The 26,217-nt window shown below is 33.2% G+C and overlaps 1 protein-coding gene across 1 annotated transcript in view; it reads left to right on the top strand.

The window, feature by feature from the left end:
* Nucleotides 1-26,217, top strand: part of LOC129939819 (organic cation transporter protein) — a 34,807-nt gene that overhangs the window by 8,210 nt on the left and 380 nt on the right. The window contains exons 2-9 of the mRNA XM_056047981.1: nt 23,298-23,631; nt 24,136-24,239; nt 24,865-25,019; nt 25,099-25,267; nt 25,330-25,459; nt 25,518-25,668; nt 25,738-25,920; nt 25,988-26,172. Coding sequence (XP_055903956.1) covers nt 23,298-23,631; nt 24,136-24,239; nt 24,865-25,019; nt 25,099-25,267; nt 25,330-25,459; nt 25,518-25,668; nt 25,738-25,920; nt 25,988-26,172 — 1,411 coding nt within the window. The remainder of the gene's footprint in view (nt 1-23,297; nt 23,632-24,135; nt 24,240-24,864; nt 25,020-25,098; nt 25,268-25,329; nt 25,460-25,517; nt 25,669-25,737; nt 25,921-25,987; nt 26,173-26,217) is intronic.

Genomic DNA, 26,217 nt, shown 5'->3' with positions numbered 1-26,217 from the left:
GTAGTTGTGCATTTGGAATTTTTGTATAATGTATGTGTTTTCCATTGGGGAAACAAATCAATCTCTGACTGTTGATATTATTTAGTTTTGTTGATGAAAATGGACTAACTGGGCTTATTTTGCAAGAGAAATCAATAGTAAAGAAAATTAAATTTTGCTATGTTTCCACCAAAGGTTTATCTCAGTTAAGATTAAATAAATCTTTTTGGCGTTTCCACCGCCCAAGAAGGTTTAAAAATGATTAAGTCTGAGAGCACTTTCTAAAATGCAAATGTTGTTTCGATGTTTTCGAAGTGTGAAGTGCAAGTGAGATAGTTTGATTCGTGTTAAACAATGAAGAACTGATTACTTCAGCACTAAATAATAATATGCTTCCTACTTTCTGTATTTTTTTGTACAAAAACATGCAAATAAACAGGCTATAACGCATTATCTGTAAAACCAACTCCTCCACACAGATTTTCTTCACAAAATTTGACTCGAATCCGATCCCCGACCCTAATCGTGTCGAATCAAACTCATTTCAACTTGATTCAGATATATGAAGAATTTAGGCAAGTTTCAAGCTCGCTTCAACACCACATGTTAATGTAGTAGTCTACGAACGAACCCCCTCTTTGAAACAATTGTTAAATGAACTTTATTTATAGAATCTCAATTTCCAGATGTTTTCTTACCATTTCTTCTTGAAAATTGTCCATTTTATTAGTTTTAGGTAGTTTTTTTCTTAGTTTTGTTAATTTTGAAGATTTTTTTTAATTAGTACTCTGACAGATCTTCTTTAAGTTGTACCGATTTTTAAATCCAAAAGTCTTTCTACTGCGGACCGTTTTGTTGGTAATGTCTTACTGTACTATATAAAGGTAACAATATTGGTTTCGAGAAATATATTTTTGCGTTCACGCGTTCATTCGCTCCGATTTTGACAAATCGAACAGCCACAATCGACTCTTATGGCTGAAACACAAACACAAATGCTTCGGGTTGGTCTGCGTTACGATGGGCCTGCTTCAAGGTTGCTTTGAACGACACTTCAAAAATGACATTTCGTAAATGGCTCTTCTGTCATAAGCAAAGTAAAAAAAAATATGAGTTTTGAAATCAAAAAAATTAAATTTATTGCGGAAATAGCTGACACAGCCTATAATAACCAAAAGCAAATGTAATTTGTTTGTTGACTTTTTACAACTGTTGATCTGTCAGACAAAGTAAAAGTTCAGCAAATTTGAACTAGAGCTTCCGTTTGGTTTCACATTACGTAACATTACTTTCTTTTCCTTACGATTGTCAAATGAAACGTAAAGTTGAAACTTTATTGTAATAGCATGCATTGAATTCATATAGCTGAACTCGTAAACGTCAGGCGAAGCCGAATCTGAAGCGTGTTTGCGTTTCAGCCATTTTTCATGATGACATCTGCAATGTTACCTTGTCTCCACTTCAGATCGTAAATATCGTCAGTCCGACAGCAACGCCTAAATATAACGCGTTTACAAAGAGAATTGAATCAGGATTTAGCTCCGTAAAGACCTGGATCGAAATAGGATTACTCGATCTAATCTCATTGAGAGAGGTGAATCGAATCGAAAATTTGTTTGTAAACCTGAATTGGGGAATCAAGTTATTGATGTGTCAGGTTTTGCTTGTGTCCGTGCGATAAGTTTTTTCCCTCTTGTTTGTTCTAAGCTAAATTTAATTTTGTTGTAAAATTTTAACTTTATTTGAAAGATATTTACGTAGCAGAACTCAAACAAATAAAACCCAAATGTCATTTCGATTCCATTTGAATTCGATTCCTCGATTCAGTGCCACCATATACCTGGATCGAAATCTCAATTCGATTCCTCGATCTCCACTTGTAACCAGAGTAATAGATCTGCCTAAACCACAAACACGCGTTGGGTCTGTGGGACTTTAGACATTTTTGGATATCGTAATTAATATCGACTTTACAATATCATGTGTCATTAAGCGGAGCCTAAGAATTTACCAAACGTAATGTAGCTTCAAACCTCAGACTCAATTTTTTTTTAAAAGTGAAGACACTGCAGAGATTAAAAAAAAATTGTGATGACAACAATGTTGTGAGCTGTCAAAGGGCGACAAAATAGAATTAGATCTATTCGGGCGTTGAGCTCCAGCTTACGATATAAACGATCTAAAACGAGCACAAAGCTTGAGGTAACATTTCAGATTGCATTTCAGTTTTCAGCATGTCAAAGTCGTCACGACCGAACGCGTGATTGTAGTTTAGCTATTATTTTCTATTTAGGTGACGCTTTGACAGCTGACATCTGTATTGTCATTGCAATTTTGTTTGTTTTAGTGTAGAATCTGTGTCTAGCAGTGTTGTTAAATTTGTAAAAGAAATAAAAGAAATAAACAAATAAATTAAGAAAGAATAAGTTTTGGCACATGACATCTTAAAATACCATAAAGTCGATACAAAGAATGTCAAAAGCCGCTACGACCTAACACGAAGACGTCCCTTTCTTTGTCTTTCTAATGAATTCCATTATTCTCTTTCCTTAAAATTGTAAAAAAAAAATATAATAATAATAATGACAAATTAAAGACAATAAGTATATTTCAATAATTTATAATTCTTATTATTTAAAACAAATACAAACCAAATTAATTACCATAAAATAATTGAACTTATAAAATATAAAATTTTGATTGTATTTCATTTTTAAATTATTTTAATTTGATTTTTAACAAAGCAAAACCCTAACAACTCATAAAATAATCTACTATTTTATTTTTATTGTTTTTATATTTATTTACTTTGTTTATTGTTTTTTCTTTATTCAAACCCACAAAAGTTTTTGAACTTTGAAAAATAAAAAAATAATACAAATTGCATAATAAACTACACAATGTACGTAATAACAAATAATCAGCATCTAAAAAAAATCAAATAATTTCCAAATATGGATAAAATATAATAAACATTTATTGAGTTCAATGATTTTTGTTACTTGTACTTGGCAAATATCTTTAAAAACAAAAACGTCATCTTTTTTTTTCTTATTTCAAAAAAGTCAGTAACCTTTGTTTTGGAATTTAAGTGAGTGTCTGGGAATTATAAGCTTTACAAAGTTTAAAATTGTGAAATGAAGAACTTTTTTGCTTCCATCTTTTAAAAGATCAGTAGATTTTGATGTAAAACGTTTCTTGTATCTTTTTGAATATAGTATCTTTCTTATTTACCACGATTTAATCTTATGTAAACTGATAAATCTTTCTAAATATTTACAAAAATTATTAATGTTGGTTGACTTCTGAAACAATAAATTATACTAAGCAGTCTATAAACAAACATTTTGAAAGAAAGAATAAATAAGAGTTATCAATAAGAAGTTTAATTTTTTTTTTCGAACAGGCTGTCACTTTTGACATTTGACAAGTAAAATCTACGCCATTTGCAATTTTTCAAGAACATTTTTTACAATAACTATCTCTTTTTTTTTAAATTAAAACCATTCTTAAAATTCCATCGCCTAATGTACATTTTACAAATTTGACCCAAAAAATACCGAATTAACTCTTTTTCGTCTATTGACAGTTTATTGACAGATTGATTAAATATTATTTAAGGATTTCACATGGCACCTTTTTTCGGCCATTAATGTTTAAATCACAATTTCTGCATTTGATTTTGATCACAAGCAAATAAATTTTGACAGTTTTTACGAATAACAAAAGTGACAATTTCCACGGATATCAAAATTCTAATACGTCAAATTTGACGTTCCATATTTAGTTCTTAATTCCAAACATGGTCCGAAAATTTAACAGAATTCAAAAAATCTTTAAAATTGATAGGAAAAGAAAACATCAAACAGATCTACAGCAACGTTTTTTCTCATGAAACATCAAACATAACTGTTTTCTGAATCTATAGAATGTCATTCTTGTTCGCAAACTTCAAATGAAGTACTCTTCCTACAGGTCAAGCCCATAGGAAGTGAATTTATAAATATACGAGTATATATTTTTTTTTCCTTAGATTGTCAAATTATTCCCCCTACATATTTATCATCTTATAAAAAAAGCAGCAGGTCCATGCAACCAAATCATATGCATTTTATAGTTTGAGTTCGACTCACACATAACATACTTCATCTAACATGCGGGAGACTACGAAACACACGTTTGGGTGGTTATGGTGATTGGTGAAGCCTCGATGCACTTGCATTTTAAATATTGCTTGTCTGCTGCCTGCAGCACCACTGCTTCAGGCTCTAGCATTATAAAAGTGACAGAAACAAAATGCAATCTTGTACCACCAGATTGCGCCCCAGTTTGGGCGATCGCGTTATGAAGTTGTAATTTTAGTGTTTTTGTATTCATAGTGTGTGTTTTGTTTATTTTTAGAAAGTTGAAATTTTCTTCATATTTTTTATTTTTTGTTGTATTTTTCTTTTTATCTTTGGGTGTTTTCTTTGAAGAAACAAATTCGTCTCTAACAACTTTTGAAGACTGTGTAATTATGTTTGATATTTGTTTGAGATAAGATAGAAGAAGATAAGTACACACAAAAACTCGTTATTGTTGTTGTCTCAGTTTGGTTGACATTTGGTTGAATGCATGTCATCGACGTCAAGTGCACTTTTGCCGGCCGGCTGACAGCCGGTGAATGAAGTCCAAAAGTTGGCGTGATACCAAAGTTTTGGTTGAGTGCATAGACACTGAGACGCGACAGCATCAAAATGATACGCACGCATTAGGGAGGTTATAAATATATGGTTATCGATTAAAATAATGCAAACATAAGCCATTATACGTTCATATACCTAAAATGTGACATGTAAAATAGTTGACAAGCGATTTGATAATAGAGATGTTTTTAAGTGATTCACACGATAAGATAACGAACAGGTTGATGAACTTTATAATGTTATGTTTATGTCTAAATCGAGGTTATGTAAAAACTTAGTTTAAATGTCAATTTGTCATAGTTTAAGACTTCGTAGAATAGAAATTCAAAAGAAATTTGACAGTTCTTCAACGTGACGACGAGCAAATATAAAAAGAGAGGAAAGTCCAAATTTTTTAAACACAAATGGTAATTTTTCTTGTTCATACAATAAAATTGAACAAACCTACAGAAACGTCAAAATATATCTAGTTCAGACTTTTCTCGAAAGAGTTAAAGTTGGCATAGCGTCGTTTTTTCTTGCTTCGCCTTCCAATTGTGGTGCTGCAACTGTACCCATTTTTTTATATTTCAACTGTGCTTGTCAAACTACATGATTGTGTTTCACCCAGTTCAATATTGAACCCGTTGTTCAGAAATATCAACCCACCGTGTATTATATTTGGAGCGATAATATGCCCTGGCATGGTCTCCATCACTAGTTATAATTCAGACACCTAGAAATAAAGGAAGAATTTTTGCCTCGATGTCTTCACCACGCGTACGTCATTAATTCAATTGGAATTGAGGTGAGAGTTCAGTTGAGGTGAAATTGAATGACCAATAAAACAAGATTGAAAAAAAAATTGAGTAATCCAAAAATATGCCGTTTAATTGTTTTCTTGACCTAGGTCGAAAATGTATATCAATCTCATTTGACATTTATTGAAACAAAGTCAATACACAGTTAACGTGTTTTGTAAAAAAGAACCGAACATTTTTGAATGAATAATTAGAGGTTTCTGATCCCATCAGATAAAATCAAATGACAGGTTCTCTGACATTTAAAATATTTTTACCACCTAAATAAATATACACAAATATTTGAATATATAACATTTATATGCCTAAAAGGTAGACAGATAGATAAAAAACAAAAGTTATATTCCTTTGTTCTATCTAATCAAAAATTACTTTTACTTAAGTATGAGAAGGCTTAGGGGCTTTAATCTTATTGTTCTTTGAAGCTTAAAGATATTAATAATTAAATAAATAAATATGTTTTTCTTCTTAAAATAAATACTTTATATTGTATTTACCTTTTTTGTTTTATTTTAGATTATGAACAACTTTCAAGGTTATACATATTTTTAATCCATATGTTTTCTTTTATACTAATTTAAGGTCCTTAGATTAACTTATCAAAAAAACTCGTATGATTTTTGCTTGAACTTTCACTGATAAACTCATAATCAACAACTCTTTACATAGAAACAGAACAGAAAATATAAGAGTCCATTCACTTTGTGGTTTTAAATCGTTAGCGCTGGCATTTGACACCTGTCAAACTTAGCTTTTGGTCAAACAATACAACTTTATTTGTTGTTTTAGAAATTACCACGTCACGTTATTTCTTCCTTTTTTTATCCTTTATCTTTCAAGAATAATAATTGATTTCATAATTCGGATTATAATGATTCCACTGAAGGCGTTCTTTTTCTTTTTATTCCAACTGTCAGTTTTCCTTTTAGTATTCAACTTGATTTCAGTAAAAATCTAATCATAGCTTACGATTCCTTTTAGTGGTTTTCCGTGAAACTGTCTTTCATTACACATTGGCTGCGTTCAATCTCGTGTTGGATAGGTGGATTTTTAGATACCTTGTTGAACGAGTTGGACAGCTGTATTGAGATAGCTGTCAAAAAATAAAAACAACTTTCAGCTGTTCACAAAAAGCGTCGGACGATGATGAATTGATAGGTTCGTAACAATTTAATATATAAGAGATAACCTTAATCTGTAATCTATGTCAAATTTCTTGGTCGTCTATTGTGTACAGAACATCCTCAAATGGAACTTCAACTAGCATTTTGTATCTTTTTGTTTACTAACAAATACAAAAAGCTGAAATCAATTTTGAAGTTTCTTGAGATTCAACCATGTGTTGAATGAGCTGTTCTGTCAGAGACCTAAATACCCCAGAAATTCTTGGATACCTTTGGATTCCTTTTTTGGCTTCTCAGCTGTTATTTTACAAGTAGAACACTAACAAAAAGGTATCCGGATACCCTATCTGTCTGAGATTGAACGCAGCCATTAGGATTGTTCATGAAATTTTTGGGCAGAAATGGTTCGTCTGTCAAATTCTTAAATACTTTCAAAGAGAGAAAAACCGCCAGAAAAGTATGGAATGGTTTCTCGGGAAAAACTGTCTGCCATTCAATCAAAGCGAAAACAAACTGAACGGCCCACGCTAATAACACTATATGATATTTGACAGATTAACAATTTCTGCCCAAAGAAATTCCTTAGGCAGAATTTTTCAGTGGGGGGAAATTATTTAATTCTCTCTTGTAGAAAATCTCTTTTGCCCAAAACTACCAAATTTGTGTAGTGTGGAACAGTATTTGGACAACAATTGTTGACAGATGACAGTTTGTGGGGAAATTATTTTATTCTCTCTTGTAAGCAATCTTTTTGCCCAAAACAACCAAATTTGTGTCGTGGGAAACAGCATTTGGGCAACAATTGCTGACAGATGACAGTTTGTGGGGAAATTATTTTATTCTCTCTTGTGAGCGATCTTTTTGACAACGATTGTTGACAGATGACAGTTTTCGTGAAGGCATTGACAGTTTGGTCATTCGTTTTAAGGTACACTAAGAGAAAAATTTAAAAATTTCAAAGGCAGCGGATTTAGTTAAACATCAATTTTGACATTTGAGTTTTTAAGAAATAAGTACGAGCAAGATACGTGAAATCAAATGTCAAAATTAACTTTAAACTAAAGTACGCCACCAAATTAAATTAAAAATCGTTGCAATGTCAAAAAAGATGCGGAAAAACACTCTTATCAAAATACATATGTACCTTTTAAATTATTTTATTTTAATTTATTAAAGTATGAAATAATTACAAATTGTTACCTTGCAAAATTTGAACTGAATTTAGAAATGAGTAAACAAACAAAATGTTAAATATTTGTATTTTATTTATTCAAACAGCAGATGAGCAAAGATTTAAAAATAATATATTAAGGTCTTTTTATCCAAAGACTATAATTATATAATAATTGAAACCTACGTACGTACATTATTTGCACAAATAAGAAAATAACCATGATGGTTAGTGAATCGCAAAATAAATTAACAAGATTGAATAATTAATTAACCAACAATTATGTACATATGTTCATTATGTTTGCTTGGACTTAATTCGAATGTCTTTGGAGTTTGCATATTCTCAATACAATGTATTTCAATGTATGTACAACATACAAAGGGAATCCCAGTATCAATTACAGTTTTTTATTTCGCATTTCAGATTTTGCGTTGGAGTTAATTAATTTAATTTATTATCATTACTCATGCGTATAGGGTATTGTAGACATGGTTTGATTTCCAGATCATTATATGAGAATCAAATGAGTTCCCTTATGAACTACTGAACTGAACTTAAGCTAAGTATACACGATTGGAAGTTCTTTCAATATTGGAAGATTTTTCGTAAGAAAATTAAATCAATTTTATAGCATCCATGTAAAGAACCAATTCTATCTGTCAAAAGTGACAGAAACAAAAGTGTCAGCAAACCGTCAGCCAATTTTCTTTGAATAAGAAAGCCTTTGAGCAGGCAATAAAAATAAAAACTTTCAAGATGGAAAATGGAAAGAAAAAGGATGTCACCGTCTGACAAAGCAATGAAAAAGAAGTCATACAAAAAAAATCTGAAAAGGATTGGACGCATGAACAAACTTTATAATTTATCCTTTAAATCGAGGCCAGCAATGTTTGTGGTTGTGCTGAATAAAAATGTTTTAAGGACACGGTTTGCCAAGACGTTTGACAAGATAGCTGTTAGCGAATGCAAACCATCAGTGTTTAACCTCCGAACAACCTTCAATGTCTCGATCTTCTGGATGTTATTTTTTAGGTTTTATATTTTTGAACGAACCATTGCTTTTACTTCTTAAATAAATTTTCCTATTCTCTGTCATGTGTCAAGGAAATTTTCTTCCAATGTTTTCGTTTTCTAAAGTATTCCAACCTTGTAAACAGACACTTTCAACTGGAATACAACAAATTGTCTAATATTTCCATCAAATCAACCAACCGTATAAACGTACAACTTTCACCTGATAGCAAAATTGTTCCAAAATTGTTGCTATTGGAAGACTTTTGACAGTTCGGTCAATATTAAAAGATCTTTCAATCGTGTAAACTTAGCTTAAGTTAGATTAATAGAGCACCATACATTTGCTTTGTTCAATCAGCTGCACTGTTGTTCGGAGGTTGGTTATAACTGTCAAAATCAGATGTTATTATGTCACTATTTGATTTTGTGCTTTTGATTTAAATTTGTAAATAATGTATAGATTACTACTAACATTCAGTGAAGAAATATTGATTCAATAAACTAATTGATATTAATTAATAATTTAATAACTCTCCTGAAATTTTATTTTTAGCAATTCTTCCCTACATTTTACTCCCGCTAAATTAAACATCTGACGTTTGACAATTTTGTTTGAATTTGAATTGACAGCTTTCATAAAAAAATGACAGTTGACCATATTTTTCATTTAACTTAAAGCTGTACTTACTCCATGATTTATTTATTTCCTGCAAAACTCGTTGAACGTTTTTCTTTGTAAAGGCTCTCTTGTTAAGATAGAAAAAAAACAATTAATATTTCTTTACAAAACAAAATACAAATCGTGATAGACTTGTAGCTTGCCTGAGTTGTATTTTGTAGACAATAATGTTTTTGGTAGTTTTTGAACGATCATCTGAAGGTGGGGGTCAGTAAAGTTCCAAATTTAAAGTGTATGACACTTGAAAGGCTTACTAGTTGCCTTGGCCAAAATGCACGTTCAAAGAATGCAGCTGGCTGAAAAAGAAATCGATTATGTTGTGTGAACCTTCTCGTTGTTCGTAGACAGAAAGGTTTAAGTGACTTACAATTATCAGCTATTCAGCTATTCTATATGGAAGTAATTTCTGGGTGGATATGACCTACAATTTTGTATGCCGAATCCAGACGGCTAATTTGAGAAAGCTCTTTTCGTGGAGTCTTTTCGAAGATGTGTCAATTCCTCACAAGAGACAGTACCCGTCAAAAAAAACTTTAAGTTACAGTTAGGCACAGTTAAGGATTGAAACCAAGATTCCTGACATGACATTCCTCTATCAAAATTTCATTTTGTGGCATTTGGCTCCTGTCAAACTCTGCTGCCATTTTACGTGGAACAATATTAGGTGACCACAATTACGAGTTTGACCGTCCTGACTTTGACACTTTGAATAGAAACAACTGACTCTTATGGGTTTACGCTTAAATCATAAATATGGTAAGGCCAAAAGACCTGTTTTCTACTCTGTTGGGCTTTGACAACTGATATTTTTATTTTTATTTTGTATGTTTTATTTTAGAATATGTGTATGGCAGCAGTGACATCGTTGTTTTATTAGAAAAAATAAATAACAAATCACGAAAATGTTTTTCTTCAACACCATAGGTTTGAAACTTCATTGCGCTTTTGCAAATTCTTAGGTCGAGCTTTGTGACACATAATATCGTAAATACCGTAAAATTGATAAGAAGTCTGTCAAAAACCCGAACAGCCTAAAGCGTGGTTGTAGTTTAGCCATATTATGCGTTTTTCTGTTTAAGCTGAGTGCAGAGCTCTGAGCAGAGCCGGGTTAGAGCATAAGCATATTAAGTAAGTTCTGAGCAGAGTTTGGTCAAAACTCAATGGAAAAATTAACTATTGATCTGTATCTTTCATACCACACCAAACAAACGTGAAGTTAGCCACACCAAAATTTCCATTTGCTCTTTCATTTTATTCAGAGCTCATAGAGTGCGCTCCAAGCGTTATATTCTTTTCTGTATGACATATTATAATCCCTGAAGACTAGAAGCAAATTTACAAAGTTATGGTGCAAAATTGGTTACAAAAGTCTTCTAAAGAATCGCTTACGACTATAAGTTTGAGTTTTATTCACTTTATGGAAAAATCCAAACTATACATAAACAAAAGAATTCAAATAGAAAATGTTGATTAACCTCGAACATTCTTAAAAAAACTTCAAACCTTGCTTTTTAAAAATAAATTTGGAAAATTAAATACATACATATGTATGTGGCAAGAATTTTTAAAAATTATTTTAGTTGATAGAAAGCTTTTAAAACACTTGGACTTATGACAGTTATTAGCTTTCAAAAATGTCATTTTGATTTCTCTTTGGTTTTACCTCGTTCCCAATTGATTTTGACAATTTTTAGCCAATACAAAATATTTCGAGTAATTTGAAATGTTGCAAGGATTGAAGTAGAAAAATATATCATCCCTTAATTTTAAGCGTTACATCCCAAGTTTTTTTTAATAAGAAGACTGTTGCTCGTCTGTCATTTGAAAAAGGAATACAAATGCTATGGTCTCCTACATTTTAGAATTTTGGCATTTCAGAGTTTCTCAATGGCTGCGTTCAATCTCAGACCGATAGGGTATCCGGATACCTATTAGTTAGTTTTTGGCGTGTAAAACTGATCCAAAATAGCATAAACGTCAAAAAATGAATTCAAAGGTATCCGAGCAATTCTGTTATATTTGTTTTTTTTTTTGACAGAACAGCTGATTTAACAAATATATTTGAATTTGAAGGAACCCGATAGTTGATTTTAAGTATTTGAGTATTTTGTGATAAAAATACGGTGAATTATTAAAATTATCCATCGGCACTTTTATTTTATCCAAATCTAAATGCTTATCTAGTTTTTGTGATAAGCTGAAAGTCGTTTTTATTTTTTAACAGGTGTCTCAACTAAGGTATCTAAAAATCCAAATAGCCCGCCAAAAGCACAAACCTATAATAGGGTAAAGTGAAAAACCTTGTCTAAAAATGACAACCTAAGGCTTGCCTTATTCGTTTTCTTCAATTGATAATAGTGGGAGTTTTAATTATAGAAATTAACTTTTATGGAATTTGCAGAATAAATTTTCTTTAAAAAAAAAACGTTTGGCATTCACTCTTCTTTTTGTTTTGTCTTTAATTTATTCTCATCATGCGTTCTTTAATTCACCATAATCGCATCGTTTAGCCTTACAGTACTTATGACGACGTGATTAGATATTTCCGTTTTTTGTTGTTGTTTTTATTTCTTGCGATTGACTTACCTATTATTTTATTTATTGGAAGGAAGAAAACAAAAACAATGAAAAATAAAGCAAAGTTATATTTAAAATTTATTGAACTGAAACCACTTCAAGACTCATTAATTCTTGTTTACTTTTTCTGTTTTTTTGTTTGTATTATTAAAAAGGTCAGTGGCGCTCTCTGGTGTGTGATTCGATGACAAAACAAAATAGACATATTCACATTATTCACAATGGTCTGTCATTTTCCATAAGATATTTTTATTTGTAATAATAAAATAATTATTTTGTTATAATTCTATTCACGTGATGTTGTCTGGTTAAGGCATGTTGATGGTCAACATGTTCATTTAATACTCTGGGTGGCTCTATGCTATGCAACATGTTGCTATTGTTCTTAAACGATGTTGGTGTTGGTTTGAGCTGGCGCCTCTGCCATGTGCCGCGCCACCTGTGTTATTAATGAATAAGTTAAGTAGGAATTGTTTTTGTTATTTTGATGTTTGAGATATGACATTATGGTAAATACGAGTACGTAGATAAAGTTGATGATTTATTATTATTCATTGAATAGTTTTTTTTGTATGACCTTTGCTCTAGTTATTGCGTTGTACCTTTGGTATGTGGACGATTGTGGGATCATGAGTAATACATATTTTATAATATTTATTCTAGTGCGTAGTATATTTCAATAGACCTAAGATTAACATGAATTTACATAGCACTAAATCACAGCAGTAGTTATGAATAAAAGGTAACGTTAATAGCGTTGTTATTACTTTACGGTGGTACGCATCTATTAAAATAAGAAATATGACGGATCTAGTAACTTTTTTAATGTCATACTTCATTAATTTTGTTGTTCTGAATTCATTTTGACACACGGGTGGAATTGAAACTCTCGAGGAGATTTCTAAAACAATTTCAATTGTCAAGTTCAGATAACATCAGGGACTTATGTAGCACGCCATCTCCATTGGCCATTGGCATCATCGCAATCTCGATAGCAAGTGCTGAAAGCACACAGCAAAAGAACTGTCAAGTTTTCTAGAGTGGGCATTTGATCGCATACTTTCTAAGTATAGTGAAAAATGTCAATAACAACAGAAATTAAACTCATTTTAATGAAAAATAATTAAAACGACAGAAGCCGTGATTGTGGTCACCTAAAATTGTTCCATGTAAAATGGCAGCAGAGTTTGACAGGAGTCAAATGCCACAAAATAAAATTTTGAAAGAGGAATGTTATGTTAGAGATTTTGGTTTCAATCCTTAACTGTGCCTAACTGTACCTTAAAGTTTTTCTGATGGGTACTGTCTCTTGAAAGGAATTGACACATCTTTGAAAAGAGTAATTCTTGTCACGAGAAGTGCTTTCTCAAATTAGACGTCCGGATTCGGCATACAAAATCGTACGTCCCTTCTACCCTAGACATAATCAGCATATAGGGTAGCTGAATAGCAATAATAATTTTAAATCACTAAACCCTTTGTCTACGAACAACGTGCAGGTTTAGACAACATTATGGGCTTCATTTTCAGTCAACTGCATTCTTTGAACGTACATTTTGATCAAAGCAACTAGTAAGTCTTTCAAGTGTCATACATTTCAAATTTTGAACTTCGCTACCTTCAATTGATCGTGCAAAAACTACAAAAAAAAACATTATTGTATACGAAACACTCCTCAGGCAAGCTACAAGTTCATCACGATTTGTATTATCTTTTGTACAGAAAAATTTATTGTTTTTTCTAATTTGACTAGAAAGACTTTACAACAAACATTAAACAAAATTGTGCAGGAAATAAATAAATTATAGAGTAAGCCCAGCTTTCAGTTAAATGAACATGGTCAACTGTCATTTTTTTTATAAAAGCTGTCAAATAAAATTCAAACATAATTGTCAAACGTCAGATATTTAGTTCAGCGGAAGTAAAATGTGGGGAAGAATTGCTAAACATAAAATTTCAGGAGAGTTATTAAATTATTAATTAATATCAATTAGTTTATTGAATCAATACTTCTTCACTGGAAGTTAGTCGTAATCTATACATTATCTACAAATTTAAATCAAAAACACAAAATCAAATAGTGACATGACAACAACTGATTTTGACAGTTTTAACCAACCTCCGATACTTCAAAAGGTTTAGAATAAATAAATCGAAATATTTAAAACTATAGATAACACTAGTTAGACTCAAGGTACGCTAATCAGTGTAAGTCAGTGCAGAAATGTTCCCAATAAACATCAACTGATTGAACGGAGCTAATGTATGATGCTCTATAAATATAACTTAAGCTAAGTAGGTATACACAATTGAAAGATTTTCCAATATTGTCTGAACTGTCAAAAGTCTTTCAATAGCACCAATTTTGGAACAATTTTCTATCAAGTGAAAGTCTTCCGTTTATACGTTTGGTTGATTTAATGGAAATATTAGACAATTTTTTGGTAGAAAAACGGCTGACAATTACGGACAATTTTTTGTATTTCAATTAAAAAATGTTTGTTTACAACGTTGGAAGACTTTAGAAAACAAACAAATTGGAAGAAAACTTTCTTGACAGATAACATAGAATAGGAAACTTATTTTAGAAGTGAAAGGATCGGTTCGTTCAAAAATATATAATCCAAAAAACAGCATCAAGGAGATCGAAGCATTGCCGTTGCGGAAGCCGAATTTTTGATCGCATTTTGTCATAGTTCAAATTGAAGGGTGTTCGAAAATTTAACACAAGGACACGGTCTTGGCAAACCGTGTCCTTAAAAAATTTATATTCAGCACAACCATAAACATTGCTGGCCTCGATTTATTGGATAAATTGTAAAGTTTGTTCATGCGTCCAATCCTTTTCAGATTTTTTTTGTATGACTTCTTTTTCATTGCTTTGTCAGAAGGTGACATCCTTTTTCTTTCCATTTTCCATCCTGGAAGCTTTCATTTTTATTGCCTGTTCAAAGGCTTTCTTATTCAAAGAAAATTGGCTGACGGTTTGCTGACACTTTTGTTTCTGTCACTTTTGACAGACAAAATCGGGTGTTTTCATGGATGATATAAAGTTGGTTTAATTTTCTTACGTAAAACTTGCCAATATTAAAAGAACTTCGAAAAGTGTATACTTAGCTTGGGCTCAGTTCAGTAGTTCATGCCATAACTCATATGATTCTCATATAATGATCTTGAATTCAAACTATGTCTACAATACCCTATACGCGTAGTAATGATAATAAATTTAATTAATTAACTCCAACGCAAAATCTGAAATGCGAAATAAAGAGTGCTTAAATTTTAAGGGTGGCTGTTGATTTTAAATTAAACATAAATTATTGTCATTTCTTTTTATTATATGATAAAATTGGTATGGTTCAACTATGAACAAAATATTTGCCAAACGTCCGCCGCGTCCGAAGCGACACACATCTGATGTTAAAAATGTTCGATGTCTCTGCGGCATAATTAAGGTTCTAATGCGCCGGATTTTCTCATCTCTTGGATTGTTGCTGGCTTATTTCTTTTCCTTTTCAAAAAAAAACACAAAAAGAAGTCCAACGGTGTCTAATCAAGTGATCCTGGCGGCCAATTGACATTGCGTAATTGACCACGTAAGTTCACACGACCATTAAATGTTTCGTTCGAAAGTGATGTTCGTTAACTGTGTGGCAAGTGTTACCGTCCTGTTAAATTCATATTTCTTCTATATCCGTATCTTCTAATTCGATCCAGTAAAACTTCGTTATCATCTAACGATAGAGAACATCATTCACAATAACTGTCTGGCCTCATTTTGGACAAAAATACGTCCTGATAAATCGCACCAAACAAACACTCTTTGTGGATGCATTGCTTTTCCAACAATTGCTTTTGGATAATCATTCGCCCAAATGCGGCAAATGCTTATTGAAGAATCTACTGAGGTGAAAATGTGCCTCATAATTTTCTTCCAAAATTTTAATCCACCATTGCCATTTCTTGCCACCATTCTTACCATTGACGATGTTTGAAATGATCAAGAGGGTTTAGCTCTTAAGTCAATTGCACCTTGTAAACGTGTAAATCCAATTCCTTATGCATAATGTTCATCAACGACGAGAGTGAGAGGTGTAACAATCACCTTTTCCATATTTCAAGTCTGAAATTGAGAAATGTCAAATGCAATGCAGAAAAAAATTTGACGTTTAGGTGTGGTTCACATTTAATGGATCTTAGAGATCTCCGTATTCTTAGAAATACAAACAAAATGGTTCATACAAATTTCTCCCTTTTACTGTAAAAAATCTGAGAAAAGAACCATTCAATTTCTCAAGTACTCTCTTTCGGACTATTCAAAACAGAAAAAAAGAAATACAAAGAAAGAAATGTGCGAATAAATAGTAAATTTTGTTTGAATTTCATTTTCCGCTCTGCGAATCCGTATATGAGAAAACTTTCAAAAATCTTAGAAATATAAATTGGCCAAATAAAATTTTACACACCTCTCGTCGTTACCGAACTGACAATTCTTCTTGCGATAAAGCAATGAATGGGGTAATTTTTACCGCATACTATGAAAATAATGGTGTGACGGTGGTCTTCGATAGCAATAATGAAAGCATACTTTAAAGTTTGCTTTGGATTCATCACTAGTGGAAACCGCATGTGAAAATAAGTAAGTAAATAAGTAATAAAATAAAAAATCAAAATAAATTCATCGTATGCGTTTCAGACACGTTAACATTGACGTACGAAACGGATTGGTGTGAACCAATAGATACGTTACGTTGTTTTGACAGCTTATTTCAAAACACTTTAAATTACAAGGTTTGTTCAATTTTTGGAACAATTTTTGCATACTGAGGAATTTTAGAGCAGTATATTTTGATGCCAAAAACTATAGACAAAATGGTTTCTGTTAAAGATTACTATAGATTACTACGATTTGACATTTGTTGTTGTGTTGACAATTATATTCAGTAAGTTTTCGAAATTCATCATAAATCATTTAAAGTTAGATTCGATTGATCTAGTGCACCGGTTCCCAATCTTTTTTAGTCGCGGAGCACTTTTTGCGTGAAAAATTTCACGCGGAGCACTTCGTTTCGCATATGCCATTGTTCGCAGTTACATGTAGCAAATAAAATAACTTTTTTTTTTCAAATTTCGTTTATTTTATTGAATTTGGGAAACAGTTTCTACAACGAAATACACAAAAATAATGTTAACCTAACTTAAAAAGGAATTAGATAATTATATTATATTTTGAGTAGGAAAAATGTGCCTGCTTATTTTCGCATAAAGCTGAAATATCTGCTTAATTTGGGACAATTGCATCCGTATATCAGGTTCTTCATCAAAACTTACTTACTTATTTAAGGTGGCGCTACAGTCCATCCGCTCTACATGACCTAGCCATCTAAGCCGTTGGACTTTGATTCTGCTAACTAGGTCAGTGTCGCTGTACAGCCCGTGCAGCTCGTCGTTATATCTTCTCCTCCATTCTCCATCTATGCGTACGGGACCAAAAATCACCCGAAGAATTTTTCTCTCGAAGCATCCTAAGACGCTCTCATCTTTCTTTGACAGGGTCCAGGCCTCAGCGCCATAAATGAGAACCGGGATGATGAGTGGCTTATAGATGGTGATTCTACATGCTCGAGAGAGGACTTTACTTCTCAATTGCCTTCTAAGTCCAAAGAAGCAGCGATTTGCAAGAGTTATTCTTCGTTTGATTTCAGCGCTGGTGTCGTTGTCTGCATTAATAGCGGTGCCTCGGTAGACAAAGTCCTTAACTACCTCAAAGTTATAGCTGTCCATGGTGACGTTTTGTCCAAGACGTCGTCGTTCAGTGTCCTTTTTTGATGACAGCATATACTTGGTCTTGCCCTCATTGACCACTAAACCCATCTTCTTCGCTTCCGTCGCAATGCTCAAAAAAACGCTCCACTGACATCACGCTTTGATCTTCCAATTATGTGAATATCATCTGCGTATCCGAGTAATTGGATGAATCTTTGGAAGATTGTGCCTTTAGTGTTGACGGTTGAGTTTTGCACAATTCTTTCCAGAACGATGTTAAAGAAGTCGCATGACAGTGCATCGCCTTGTCTAAAACCTTTTTTGACATCAAATGCATCGGTAAGATCTTTTCCGACCTTGATAGAGCAGCGTGCATTCTCCATTGTCATTCTGCACAAACGGATAAGTTTGACAGGGATGCCAAAACTAGACATTGCTCGGTAGAGCTCTTCCCTATAGATGCTGTCATACGCGGCTTTAAAATTGATAAAGAGATGGTGGGTATCGATTTGAAGCTCCTGGGTTTTTTCCAAGATCTGCCGTAGTGTGAATATTTGGTCGATAGTGGACTTTCCTGGTCTGAAGCCACACTGATAAGGACCAATCAGGTTGTTGACGAATGGCTTCAGACGTTCACATAATACGGCAGAGAGGATCTTATACGCAATGTTAAGAAGACTGATGCCTCAGTAGTTGGCGCAGTTTAGAGGGTCTCCTTTCTTATGTATCGGGCACACTATGCTGAGATTCCACCATCGGGCATGCTTTCTTCCGACCAAATTTTGCAGATGAGTTGGTGCATGCTCCCTACCAAGTGATCGCCTGCTGCTTTGAATAGTTCGGCAGCGATGCCGTCAGCTCCAGCAGCTTTGTTTGACTTAAGTTTAGATATAGCTATCTTCACTTCGTCAAGGTCGGGTAGGCGGAATTGTTGATCTGCGTCGCCGAGGTTGAGTGGTTCTATCTCCCTTACAGCGGAATTCGGTTCGTCATCGCCGTTATATAATTTGGAGAAGTGATCTTTCCATATTCTCAGCATCGACTGTGGTTCTACTACGATGTTCCCTTGATCGTCTTTACAGGGTTCGGTTCGTGGCTGGTACCCTTGGGAGGGTACCTCTATCTCCTCGATCGCGCGATCGGAAAAGGACATGGCAGTCTCTTGCGATTGTAGCCGTCTAACGTCGAATCTTCTCAATGTACTTCCTTGTTTTGGCTTGGATCGGGATATCCGTAGCCGTACCTTGGCTACAACGAGGTAGTGGTCCGAGTCAATGTTGGCCTCTCGGAATGTTCGGATATCCTGGATACTGGAGAAGTGTCGTCGGAAAATAGTGGAGGAAGTTATCCAGCAAACCTACTAGATGGATATGAAACTTATTTAAAATATAATCGGGAATGCCCAAAGCTATTTCTTCTTTAAATTCTTTGAGCATTGGGAAGCTGTCTATGTTTCGATTTTGTATAGGTTCAGCCCAAAACTGGATTTTATTTTTAAATGCTTCTGTTTTGTCACTGGCATCGAAAACAGTTATTGCCTTTTCCTGAAGTGATACACTCAAACCAAAATATATCTGACAGATACGCAAATTTCAATAACCAACGCTCATTACACAACATGCCCCTCAAAACAAAGTTGTTGTTGCACTATAGATATTGGCAGTGCACAAATACTATTAAAATAGCCAACCCTGTAACATGACATACATACTTTTATTCGTCCATTTGCATAAAATTTTGTCTTTTACTAAGTCTCCGATTCGTCTTTATATTGTGTTATTTGACGAAGGGACGGTGTCAACTTGTTTTTTGGCCTTTTCACCCAACAAACATTCAACAATGTCTTTAAAACATTGCTTTATTAAGTTTTCAGCACTGGTATGGGCTTCACCAGTTTGGGCTATTCGGAAATTACTAAGTAGGACGCCATCAACAAATTTTTGTTAACTGTCTTTGAGTGATAAGTAATAATGGTTTGAGATTTAGTAAGTTCAGCACACTTTTTTTGAAGAAATCAGTCGAGTTGCTTTTGCAATCTAGATGAATCTCTGCAAAGTGACGTTTATGAAAACATGGCACTGTTCAGCAACACTGCCGAAAATTACGCAGTGAGGTTGGTTGTCACTTGTCTCAACAAATCCAAAATTAAAATATGATTCGTGGTACTCCCTTTTAACTGATGTTTTGTCTTTAGCATTGATCACCGTGGAACTAGTACTAGGCAAATCGTCAAGCTCAAAATCTTCAGAAATCTCTAACGCCACGCCGCCGCTGTCTCTATTGCGGCATTTTCGTTCGCACTAACATAAGTATATGGAAAACCGAAATTTCACAGACAAAATACAATCATTGAAATAATTTGAAAATCAATGTTTAAAAAACAGAAGTTTTCATTTCATTACTTTTTTACGTAAATTATCATTTTGTTTGGACATACCCGTCAGTTGGTAATTCATTGGAGCATTCGTTTGCTTTTTTCAAAGACCCATACTTAAGCCAGTGATCCATTCGAAAATTGTGTGATGCAAAAGTGTTCCTTACAACTAAGACAATTATACATCTTTTTGTCTTTTCCCGGCTGCCATGCCGTTGAAAAAACAACAAATTATTTGAAATTTGTTTGTAGTTATCTAGACTGCAATAACTTTTTTAAATACGATCAGGACCCAAAATTAACTAGTTACTAGTCCGTCTTGAAATTTTTATATTTTTTCAAAGCACATTTTGGGAAGCTCGGATCTAGTGGACTCGCAGTCGCAGCGATCAGCAACAGTCCGTTGCGCCACCTAATCTCAACCATTCCTGTGTGCGAGTACTGTTGTCAAGGATGGAAGGGACCTACAGTTTTAAGCCGAATCTGAACGACGAATTTGAGAAAGCACTTTTCATGACAAGAATTACTCTTGGAAAGTTAGTCAATTCCTCGCAAGAGACAGTACCCGTGAAAAAAAAAACTTTAGGTGGCATAGGCAAGGAACGAACCCAAGCCCTGATACAAATCATTGATAGATATAACTTTTCTCTTATTCATAAATCAACGCAGCAGATTTTAATGCCATACTATAGAGAAAATTGTTCCTGTTAGATTGTACTAAAGGGTGTTTTTTAGCTGCATAAGAAGTTTTGAGGGTTGTTGTCTACGATTTGACATTTGTTGTTGTGTTGACATTTCTATTCAGTAAGTTTTGAAAATTCATCATAAATCATTTAACGTTATTACGAATTATTTGTTCTGATGAGTCTGGTCCATTGGATGATGGTATTGTGGGTTTGAAAACTCCTGCTGGTGCCTTTTTAACGTGTGCTACATTTCGTCGGTACTCAGATCCAGTGTTCGGATTTTGAACTGCTACTTCAGATCCTTTTCGCTCAATCACTTTGTAAGCCATTGGCTCAAATCTTGTGGCAAGTCTATTAGTTAATATTTGGCGTTTCATAATAACATCATCGCCTTCTTCAACATCATTTTCTTTACCATGACGTTTACTATTTGCATAGCACTTTCCCTTTCACTTTTCCATGGTATCTTGATCCCGCACTTCGTTATCAATATTCGAAAGCTGCTGAATTAAGGGCAATTTATCACGAATGTTTCTGTTAAACATGGCGTTCAACTTCCCCATTTTACTGAAGGATCGTATTGATCAGTTCAATGTTGTTTGTACGAAAATATTCCTTAAACTCATCACTTACGAACTGGCGACCGTTATGAATTTGAAAGAGGTAATCAAAATCGTGCAAAAATCCTTTTTTAGGCGTTTTATGGCCTCCAAGGAATCAATCTTCTTCATAACTTCTACCCCTATAAAGCGACTATAATAGTTAACAATTACGAATAAATGATGACCTGTCGGTAAGGGACCGCCGAAATCGATTAAGTTTGATTACTCTTAGTTCTGCGTATGACATTATCCACTGTATGTATTCTTCAGTACTACTACTTTCACTTTCCAATTTTATGTTAACTTGGGGATCAGCAATATTGGACTTTCCCGGTTTGTAAATAACTTTGACATAAGGCGAATAACCCATCTCTCTATACGTGCGCAAGGTTTTGATATTGGTCTAAAAAGTGCTTCCAAAGCCTTATGATCAGTTATCAAATCAAAATCTGGCCCGAGCAAAAAGTAGTGGAAACGTTCAACAGCCCAAACTAATGCTAAGGCCTCTTTTTGGTTTGAGCATTGTTCTGTTCCGGTGCAGTTAAACTCCGACTGGCATATGAAATAATTCTTGACTCTTTGTTCTGTGTCTGTAACAAGACAACCCCTAATCCAACAGCACTGGCATCCGCTATAACTTGCGTTGAACACTTTACGTCATAGTACCCAAGGGTTATTTCATCTGACAAACTCTGTTTCAACTTATCAAAAGCAATTTGTTGTTCGTCACCCCATTCAAATTTTATATCTTTCTTAGTAAGCCGACATAGTGGCTCACTTATCGTTGATAAATTGGGAATAAACTTGCTGATATAATTGACAAGGCCTAAAAAGCTTCTTACTTCTTCAGTATCATAGGGTGCACGAAATTGTCTTACATTGGTTTGATTCCCAAACCAGAAAGCCGGTGAGAATTGAAAGTTATTTTGGATACAGCAAATTTACACTTTTCTTTGTTTAAAGTAACATTGAATTCACGCATTTGTTCTAATACCTTTCGCAAACGTAAATCATGAAGTTCTCTTGTGGGCGCAAACACACCAATATCGTCTATGAAAACTATGACACCTTCACACCCACTTAAGATCTGTTTCATTAGCTTTTGAAAAATTTCGGGAGCGCATGTGATGCCCAACATTAAACGCGTGTATCTAAACAGACCTTTTCTAGTCATAAAAGTAGTTCTCGAGATCCTGGAGAAATTTCAAAGAAACAGTTCATTATTCATCTCACTTTCCATTCACTTAACAAAAAATATATGTACTTCAATTTCTTATTTTAATTCAATTCTCCTTTTATTTATAAATTTACACAAAGGAAATCAAAATAATAAAATCAACAAAACAAAAAAAAAATAAAATTAATTAACCTGATGAATAAATTATTTCACATCTAATTTTGAAAATATTTTCGCTTTGCCCAAATGTGGAAGGAAATCATCCATTGTAGGTAGTGGGTGATGTCATGTTCAACAGCTAAATTAGCACGTCTCATGTCAATGCAAATCCGTATGTCAGATTTGTCCTTTGGTGCAACAGCAATACCAGATACCCATTTTGACACTCCCTCAACTTTATGGTACATTAATTATTATTATTAGGCCTGTTCGACTAAACATTTTCCTAAGATCAGTTTGTTTATATATTTTAGAATAAAACGTCGATACTACGAAAAGCACACGGTTAAATGTAAGACGGAAGTCTTTTTGACCTTTCATCATTTTATCCCATTTCAACTTATTTTTTTAAATTTTAAATTTTCTATCTTACTTTCTTTTTGTTTTATAAATTGCCTTTTTTTTAATTCTGTTTTGTTTTTTTTTTTTTATATATTTTAGGACACTTTTCTTCCTGTGCGTCACTCCAAATATACTCAATGGCTTTCACGTATCGTCTTACGTATTAATTGGCCATATACCTGAGAAAATGTGGTGCGGTGTAAATGAACTCAAAGACACCAATTGGACACCCGATCAAATTAAATCAATCACAGAAGCTGATTTAGATACCAATGGTTGTACAATACGCGATTGGAATTATGCACATTTAGCTCAAATGCCTTATCATATGGCATTGAATTATACTAGCAGAATAAGTAAACCAAGCGAAATCTCGTGTAAGATTAAGGGACAGTATGAGTTTTCGGAACCGGAAAAAACATTCGTTCCTGATGTAAGTTATTTTATTTTTAAAAATTGAAAAAAGGTAGTTTTTGGAAACGTCATTTGTGTCAAAACGCATAAGGACCAAACAAATTGTTTGCAATAAACTTGGATACGTTTAACCACATACAAAATTCATTGTTGATTTTATTAAATCAGGTTAAGAGAACAATTCATCTTACTGTCAAATACTTAATTACAAAGCATTTTTGAATATACACCAAAGTTAAAAACGATCGTTGTTCGAACTACTAAACGTAACAAAATGTCAAATGTCAAATGTCAATCAACTTATTATGTTAGAAGCTCGAAAAATGCGGATATATGACATTTTTGTGCTCAGTGTGTTGAATACATGGGTGGCTCAAACAGATCTTGTCCATATTTGACAATAGCAATCTTTGTCAAAAAATGTTGACATATAAATTGACGTTCTCAAAAACTACCAACTACTCAACTTTTTTTATTTATAGGTATTAATGTGTCGATTTATTGATCCCTTTTATAATTTTAGTGGCAACTTGTTTGTGATAAATCATTGCAACGAACATCAGCTCAAGTAGCAATGTCAATTGGAAAGTTTTTGGGTTCGTTTACACTTGGAATATTTGCTGATGCGTAAGTATACAAATTTAAGATAGTCTTATTCTATACACTAAAGTCTAAAAGTTTACTGAGTTTTGTCCTGATCTGGTGGTCCATGATGATAAAATTAATAGGCTGCAACAATTGTGACACTTCTATTTTGCATTTTTGTAACAAGGAAGAGCAGAAAAACAAAAAGAATCGTATTTTTTTTATAAGGTTTTCCATTTGTAGTTAAATCGATAATTTTGAATGTCCATGGATGCGTTCAATATCGAGTTGGATAGCTATCCTAATTCAACCATGCGTAAAATCAGCTTCTATCTGTCTAAAATTGAACACATCCTGTATAATTTATATGTGTAAAACATTTTTCAAATATTATTATTCCTGAAATATGGAAGGATTGAATTTGTTGATTGATTCCATTTAAATAATTTCTATGAATTGGGATGAATCAATGAAAATTAAATGACATATTGACAGCTATACTGAAACTAGTTTATTTGAAAAACATTCATTTCCCAATAGAAAACCACATTAACAGAAATTGATCTCGATCAGAAAATTTCTTTGTTTTGTTAAGCAAAATGTAAAAATAAGTTAATTTTAAAATATCAAAATTTATTTATAAAGAAATTGAATTTTTGTTTGACAGATATGGACGCAAGGCAAGTTTTATGTTTGGATCAGCAGTTTTTGTGATATCAAGTACTATCATAGCATTTACACCATTGTACTCACTTTTCTTGGCTGGACGTTTTGGTCTGGGATTAGCATCTTCAGGGCTTTTTTATCCAGCTTTCTCTTTACGTAAGTTAACACATTAAAACGTCAATAATAAGATTAAAAAGAACATTTTTAAGCTAAAATTGTTGTCTTCTTCTAACAGTGTCAGAGAACATCAGCGTTAATCACCGATCTTGGATGAGTATTGCTTTCTCAGCATCTTATCCAATTGGTATGATTATTCTAGCTGTCACAGCTTATCTAGTTCAACCATGGAGAGAACTACAAATGACACTTACTATTCCAAGCTTTTTATTAATTTTAAATTGCTAGTAAGTTAAATTTATAAACAATAGTATGTTTTTTTAATTAAAACTTTATCTTGTTTCTTTAGTCTAATGTTCGAGTCTCCACGTTGGCTAATGACCCAAAATCGTTCTGCTGAGGCTTACAAAATAGTGTTCAACAAAGATTGTGACTATCAAATTGAAAATGGTCCTGAAATGGTTACTGCCAAAAGAAAGGTATGACCCTTGATATTTTAAAAATAGAGAACAAAATTATTTATTTTAATTTTTGCAGGATGACCCAGCCCCAAGATCTCTCTGGCTTAAGCTTAAAGAAGGCCCATTGAAGCAATTTATTGCCTTATATGGAAATTCCACAATTAGACGTCTAGCATTTACTTGTTACTTTATGTTCTGTGTTACATCTTTATCATACTATGTTACTGGTAAGATTTAAATATTAAAACTTCTTTAAAGCGAAATGTTTATAAAATATATAAAACTTTAATTGACAGCTTTAAATGCACACAATTTATCGGTTAACCGATATCTCTATGTTGGCATTACTGGTATGGTAGACATTCCCTGCTTCGCTATACCAATGATTTTGTTGAAAATCACAGGTCGACGTAATACCACAATGCTGTTGTATTTCGGAGCTGGTTCAGCTCTTTTAGCTGTTCTTGCTGTTCCCAGTGGTAAACATTAAACATCCTTAAATGGATTCCAACGAAGAAAAAAATTAAAACCATTTTGACATTTTAGATAATCCAAATTTGATTGTCTTATTTGCAATGATGGGACGATTTGGCATCACTGCTGTTTATTCAATTGTCACTCTATACACCGCGGAACTATTCCCAACGTCCATTCGTAACTCCGCGCTAGGAACTTGCTCAACAATGGCTCATGTTGGTTCTATTTCAGCTCCTTATGTAGTTGATGTTTTGGTAAGCTTTTTGTTTAATTAAATTTAATTTTCGAACAAAAAAGTG

This window comes from Eupeodes corollae, chromosome 1, assembly GCF_945859685.1.
Source record: "Eupeodes corollae chromosome 1, idEupCoro1.1, whole genome shotgun sequence".
Lineage (NCBI taxonomy): Eukaryota > Metazoa > Arthropoda > Insecta > Diptera > Syrphidae > Eupeodes > Eupeodes corollae.
This window is presented reverse-complemented; position numbering and strand designations above follow the sequence as displayed.